General features: G+C 30.6%; 1 protein-coding gene across 1 annotated transcript; it reads right to left on the minus strand.

Annotated features, from left to right (window-relative positions):
* Nucleotides 1-6,695: 6,695 nt before the first annotated feature.
* On the minus strand, nt 6,696-7,310 carry LOC130469517 (protein PELPK1-like). Its single transcript, XM_056838861.1, has one exon. It carries the CDS (start codon nt 7,308-7,310, stop codon nt 6,696-6,698), a length of 615 nt encoding a protein of 204 aa, XP_056694839.1.
* Between the last annotated feature and the right edge of the window lie 653 nt (nt 7,311-7,963).

Below are 7,963 nucleotides of genomic sequence, written 5' to 3' on the forward strand. Positions count from 1 at the left end.
AGAACTTTCAGGAACGGATGTAGTATTAAACTACTATTATATACTCAATAACTTATATTAATAATCTTAAATTCTTATTACTTTTAAAAGGTAGTTATCGCTTTCGTCCCCTAATTAAGTCATCGATATTATAATTGTATAATTTTGAACCAAATGGACCCGATTCAGATTCTAACCCGCTACCGAATAACCCGATCCGATAATAACCCGAAACGATACGAAACTGAATCTGATGTAACCCGGCTAAATACGTTTCAATCTGGCATGTGTTAGTCCGTTACCCGATAAATCCGACCTGATATGAATCCGAACCCGTTATAGTCCGGCTAAACCCGTTAAAAATTCGTCATGTCCCAATCCGATCCGATCGGACCCAACCCGACTACTTTCCGACCCGTTTACAACCTGATCTTATATGAACCCGTGCATAAAAAATCCGACCTGATCTGATCCGTTAAGTTTTCAATCCGACCGTTAGCCAAATTAATACGTTCCAATCCGATATGTGTCTGATGAGTCCGATCCAAACCCGATCCGTTGATCCGATTTGACACCCTGGTCTAAGATATTAGAGTCTTAAACAGAGTACTGAAACATATTTATATGGAACGGAGGGAGTATATGTTTATCAGTTAAGCATCTTAAATTAAGGGAATTGATTAGTAATGTTAACATTCTTAACTAATCTTAATTTCTTTTATCCAAGTTATGCATCATATATCCTTAGAGGGATAAGGAAAAGTTAGTGTATACTATATATTATGGTTGATATTTCTTTAAATCGAATATCGTAATAACAAACTAACAATCTAAATTAGCTCATGATAAATTTCCTTAATACAATAAAGGATATATGAAATTATGAATATATATTATCTTAGTAGCAAAATTTATTTGATTGTAGTGGGCTATCCATTAAAAAAACTTATTATATGATTATTCCTTTGTAAATTTGTAATCATCCTACGTCTCAATGTTTTTACATAATTACGGGAGATAACTTAGTTATATCTATATAATTAAAGTAGAGTGGTGTGTGATCAGAGTTAAGCAAATTCTCAATACTCTTCTCTCAGCTATGCCACATCATACCCACTTAAAAGGAAACTTATTAATTTACATCTTCAATCATGTACCAATCAAGCAAGAAAAAAGGAAAATTAAAACTACTAATAAAAGGGGGAAAAACTATAATAAAATTATTGAATGAATGGAATAAAAAGTACAAATAAAAAAGGAATTTTTTTTTTTTGAAAAAAATATCAAACATTCGGTGCAAAGGAAGGGGCATATTTCATTCCGTAAATCATGTTTTGAGTTTACGTTCCATCAAGAGTGACATGTGATATAATTCTATATATACGCAAATACAAATGTGTATGACATAGTTTTAATAATTGAAGAAGTGAAATTCAAAAATATTGACAATCTTGATTTTCTTAAAATTAAGTTGCAAATCTGATGTAACAAAAAATCGATTTTGAAATATTTATTCTAGTATGAACTGATCCAATTTAATTTAGACTCGAATTAAAATTTTGTGAGTATCTAATCCAAAATCTGAATTAAATTAACTTTTTAATCTAATATTTTAAATAATGCGGTAAAAATTAAATTAAAAATCGGCTCAATGTTGGCCCAAAGTACGCAGAACAATACCAACCATTCAATAACTATCAATATTATAAAAGCAAAGTAGTGAAGCACGAAAGATCACAAACCTCAATCTTCAACTCATGCACCAACTGAAATGGAATTCTAATGACATTAAAAAAAAAAAAAAAAAAAAGTAAGGTTACATATCTTCATAAAGGTAATTAGAATAATATAATATGATGAATGACTATTTCGAATCAAATCTTCAAAATTATGAAATAAATTGAAGAATGGACTATCACACATTACAATAATCTCCAACTAGATAACCCAAATTAATAATGTAATCTTTCTATATAAAAAATTGACTGTAAAATAATCAAATAATTCGGTGGAGTTAAATTCATTGTTCTATCAAAAGCAGAACACCGTTGTTAGAGTCGTTATCCGAATCATATGATCGTGTAAAAATTTAGCAAAGCGATCCATATCGCAAGCAAAATGACATAGATGATAACATATATACGAATCACATTTACTGAAAAATATTTATTCACCAAAAATGGATTGGTAGAAGAATAATTTCAAAGTTACGGTTTGTCATTTACCGTTGTGTACATTGATGTTATTGTTTAGTGTCGTAATTCGGGATTTAAGTATAATACACGTCCAAACAAATACTCCATAGTCCATACTATCACAAAAAAGAAGTCAAAAGATGATATCTATGTTCATCTTTGATAGAAATTTGAGGACGCACGCGGAAGTTTTTATGGACCCGTATAACATAACAAAATTGTATTTTCATCATTGATTATATGGATAAAAATTGATATACAACAATATTTGCGAGAGCTCATGTCTCTCACTTATCTCTTTGGTAGAACCTTGTTTTTACCCCTCACTCATATTTTGTGGGAGCTCTCTTGATTAGCCCACCCTAAACTTATGCACATACAACCTATTTATAGTTGTTGTATTATGGTTTCTAGATTTTTCTACTCCCCTCATCATCTAGATTTTTCTTAGGATAATTCTAGACATTTTAGTTACTAGATTTTTCTAGTCTAGCTCCTAGATATTTCCTAAGATTATTCTAGATTATTATATTTCTAGATTTTTCTACATAATACATTTCACTATTATATTTTTACAAGTGTATTATCTAGATTTTTCTAGATTAATATTTTAACAATCTTGACGTTGCTTACAGGTAAACATTCTTAATTTTTATATTGACTTAGTAGTTTTATACTTTTGTAGATATCCCGTGCATTAGCACGGGCACAAACTAATTTCTTAATTAAAACGGTATACAACTATCTTTGTAATTTTCAATATTGTCTTTCGGATTTTTTTGTTAGAACTTGCATGAATTGGGCGGCGCATGTATTTCTAATGTTACAACTAATTTTTTTTATGTATGGAATCTCTATAGAAACTACTAGTAAAAAAAGTAGGTAAATCATATATCGTCCGTTAATGTAAGAATTTGAAGTAACATCCTTCAAGTCTTCAACCACAAAAAAACATTCATCACCAACTCTTTGCTGAGACCTTATTTTCGGATTCACCTTTAATTTTGTTGTTTGAACACCTACCTTCTTAGCTATAAATATCGATTAAAGTATTAAACCTATTTTTTATTTATCCGTAACTAAAGATGATAAAAAACATGTACTACATACTAAATAAAGGTTATGGAAAATCCAATATAACATGTACTCGTACATACTACTAAATATATCAAGTTATCTTAAATTATAATAACGTCACGACAAATATATTTTATAAATGAAATCTAATACTCCGTATTAGAAAATAAAAGGAAAAACTACATGTATACTCCGTACAAACGTACAAATCGATCATAACTTGATAAGAAAATGAAATTTAGTAATAAAAACTAGTATAATACCCGTGCGATGCACGGTTTACATTATAAATTTATATGTAATTTTCATGAAATCTAAACATATTTGTTGACAATTACCAAAATAGAGCTTGTACATATTCTTCTAATTAAAATTAATGATGGATATTTGTTCTTGCCCCATTATGTATCTTACTTAATTGAAAAAATAAAAATAAAACAAATAAAGGTACGTAGATAAATTTATTTTCATTTCCATTCATCACTTGTGTCAAACATAAAGTTATTCTAGTATACCCTTTATTTTGATGGTCATACCAACCTAGTACTTGCCCCACTATTTACCACGTTACTCCATTGTTTAACACTTACACACATCACGTACTTTATTCAGCTATAGATAACTTTTACGCACTTTCACAGCTTCTTAACCTGAAATGGTCAGGGAAGAGGAAATATTCTTTTTTTTAGGATACTCTCGAGATTAGATCTAGTGGAGACAGGGGGGCCTGTAGCTCAGAGGATTAGAGCATGTGACTACGAACCACGCTATCAGAGGTTCGAATCGCTCCTTGCCCACAACCGATCCCAAAGGGAAAAACTTTTCCCCTTTAGGAGTAGAAAATCATGATCGAGATTGTCCCTTCACCCCTATAACCACCTACAAACTTCATCCTCATCCCCGCCACCCACGATATGTATGTCGCCCATCTACAAAACAAATTTCATTTCCGCTCCAACAGTCACCCGTTTATCCTAACCCGCCTCAAAGTTCAAACACACCTTATACCCGGGGGGTTTTTTTGGATCAAGAGTTTTTAATTTTTAAACTCTGTTTTAGATATTTGCCAATTTGTCTTATTAGAGAAATTGAATGAATAAACAAAATGTTGCAATATATATAAATGTATAATCAATTCAATGAAGGATATGTGAGGTGCATCTACAAAACAATCTTTATTTTTGCTCCAACATCACCTCTTTATCCAAGCCCGTCTAAAACCCATCCTATACCCGAGTTTTTTTTTTTTTGGTTGGAGAGTTTTTAATTTTTAAACTTTGTTTTAGATATTTGACAATTTGGTTGGCTTATTGTGGTCACTGAATAAATGAAAAAAAATATTACAATATGTAGGTTAGTTGATATCCATAATCAATTAGATGAAGGATATGCGAGGCGAAAGGCCAGGTTCAATCTAAAATCCATCTTTACCTTGTCACCAGAGACACATCTACAAAACAAAATTCATTTCCGCATCACCCACCTAATTAAAGATTCCTCCACCCCCCCCCCCCCCGGCGGTTGAGTAGGAGTCTCCCGAAAAACCCGCCCACTGATAAAATGACATTTCTATATGTGGTAAATAATTCATGTTACCTTCAATTAAGTTTCGAATATACTCATAGCCTTCGACCCTTTTGATTGCTCCATATCCAAAATTCACTTTGTTAAAAATTGAGTTTAAAATGTGCACATGAGTTGATAAAGCTGTCACATGATGAGAGAGCAAGTGGGAAAACTTTTCGTTTAATGTATGAAGTAATTTTAAAGGGACACCCCAAATATGAATATGAAGCAAATAAAAGGAAGGATTGAGTGTTGAATCAAAGACTTGTGAAAGAGTAGTGAAGTGATTTTTTAAAATATATTTCCTTCGCTTATATATAGTTGGAATATACTCTTTTTTCTCACTTTAAAGAAAGTAGAAGATAAGGAAATGTCATTTTATCAGTGGGCGGGTTTTTATTTAGTCTATGAGAGGTAAGTATATAATAAAGAAAGTAAAATGAGGGAGAAATGTCAAATCATACAAAGTAGTTTTCTATTTATAGTGTTGCAAGTATTGTGATTTTTTTGTTTTAAGGAACTGTTGCAAATAAAAAGAAACATATAAATTTTATTTTATACATTTTTGTAAATAATAGTTGAAATTCTTATATTATACTCCATCCACTCCATAATGATGTTTTAATTTTTATTTTTTCCAATGCACATTTTGTATCATTTATATCTCCAATGATATATTAGCAAAAAGAGATAAATTTTACTACGTATTGCATATACCCCGTAGTATGCGTGCATACCCATTTGAAATAAACATACACTCTAGTATATTTATTTTGATCATAACTTATGTTAAGAAAATTTAAGAATATAATTTTTGAGCAATCAAATAAACATACAGTCTAGTACATAGCATATGTATTTCATAAGTTAATTTAGTCATAAGTTTTTGTTAAATATCTTGTTAGTTACCATATGAAAGATGTCAAATGAATATATTATTCTAGTACTATACAATATTATGTCAATAATATTTTTCATAATATCTTTAACAATAGAAGTCAATAGTATCTTTAAAATAAATAGTTTCTTTAATTTAGTAAATAGAGATTATGTTATACCGTATATCAATATTATAGGTTATGTATATTAGCAGGTAATACAAATGATATACAGTTAGAAATTAAAAATAAAGATAAAAAAATTGCCCCGCGTTAGCACCACATTGAGGTACCCTCTCTTTTAGTATAATATATACATAGATAAAAGATTAATATAGATAGATAGCTTGTAGATAAAAGGTAAAATATTACTATAAATGGCGGTGATAATTATCGCACTTAGTTGCTAAATAAACTACGTATAAAACAGTACAATCAATGGCAGTTATAATTATCAAATTTAGTTGTTAAAATAGTATAGATTTATAGTAAAAAAAATTATACACTATATTACATGCACTTAAATTTTTATAATGGAGTATTTTTTATAAAAAAGATAATCTTATATTGGTTAGATTTGTTACCAAATTATCGAAAAGATAATTTAAAAAAGATTCTCCATGTATAGAATGGAATCTTTTTCTTATTTTTTGAGGAAAATAAAATTAAATATTTTGAGGTAAAAGTTAACAAAAATATAGAAAAGATAATTTAAAAAATATTCTACATGTATAGAATGCAATCTTCTTCTTATTTTTTGAGGAAAATAAAATCAAATATTTTGAGGTAAAAGTTAACAAAATAATTATACAATCAATTTTTTTTAATAATTTTTTTATATCCACAAGAGAGGCAAATCAGAGAGCGACATTTGTCAGCTCCACATTGATTTCCTCTCTTTTAGTATAATATATAGATAGATAGATTACATCGAAGGAAATAATTAATAAAGTATAAGGTAGATGGTTTACTAAGCGAAGATTTAGTTTATGAAAAATAATCAAGGCACTGTGGGTCTCAGCTCTTTAGGTACATCAAATTTGGGTAACTCGGGCATTGTGGGCTTAGGTAGTTCAGGTATTGTGGGTTTAGGGAGGCCATGGTCAGGCATCTCCGGCAATTTTGGTGCCTCAAGTTTTGGCATCTTTGGCACCTCTGGTTTTGGCACTTGAGGCAATGTTGGTTTTGGCAATTCGGGCTTTTTTGGTAAATTGACCTTTGGAATTTCATTGGGCAATTCGGGCTTTATTGGTACCTCATGTTTAGGCAGGTCGTGTACAACCGGTTTTGGAAGTCCTGGTACTGTTGGCTTAGGTAACTCTGGTGTTGTAAGCCTAGGCATTTCGGGTACTTTTGGTACCTCAAGTTTTGGAACTTCTGGTAGCGCGGGCTTAGGGAGCTCAGGCATCGTGGGTTTAGGTAATTCAGGCATTTTTGGTACCTCTAGTTTCGGCATTTCAGGCAGCGTGGGCTTTGGAAGTTCCGGTACCACGGGCTTAGGAAGTTCTGGCAATTTTGGTATATCAGGGTGTGGAACCTCTGCTTCCAAAAGACGGCGAGAAACAACCAAGTTTGTGTTGCTACTCAATAACAAGCAAGTAGCAAACAACATCATTGGTCCTAATTAAGAATAAAGAATGGTGCCGAACCATGTTGGAAGATTGTATTATGAATAAGGAATAATAAAACAAAATTATAATATTACGTACAAGATCGAGGATGTTGATGAACTTGAATTGGGGAGCATTGATTTATATAGATGGGATACTAAGATGTGGACAAGTGATAAAAATATCAAATAATACAAGGATGTTGGGTTGGTGCTATAGGTCGTGGATTGTTTAACAGCTTCATCTACATTAGAAAAATATGACATAAGCTTCATAACTAAGTCTTTTACATTAATCACAAAAATATTATAATACAAAAATATCTTTACAGTTACTATTTGCACAAAGATTAAGACAAAAGCAGAAAAGTTTATTAAATATAATAAAATATGGATAAAATAAAAGAAATGTGTAAAAAGGTGGATGGTCCGGGGTAAGAAAAAAAATGAATAAAGTAAGATAAAGTGAGTGAAAAATTGTAAATATTATGAAGTAAGAAAAATGAGTTAGTAATTTTCATGTCCAAAAATAGAATAAAGCAAAGTGTAAACATTATTAAACGAACTAAAACGGAAAGTGTAAAAACATTTTAAAACGCAGGTAGTATACGTTTTATATTTTTCTTGTTAGGTACTCCCCCCGTTTCTTTTTATTCTTT

The sequence above is a fragment of the Spinacia oleracea genome, chromosome 3 (genome assembly GCF_020520425.1).
Source record: "Spinacia oleracea cultivar Varoflay chromosome 3, BTI_SOV_V1, whole genome shotgun sequence".
Lineage (NCBI taxonomy): Eukaryota > Viridiplantae > Streptophyta > Magnoliopsida > Caryophyllales > Amaranthaceae > Spinacia > Spinacia oleracea.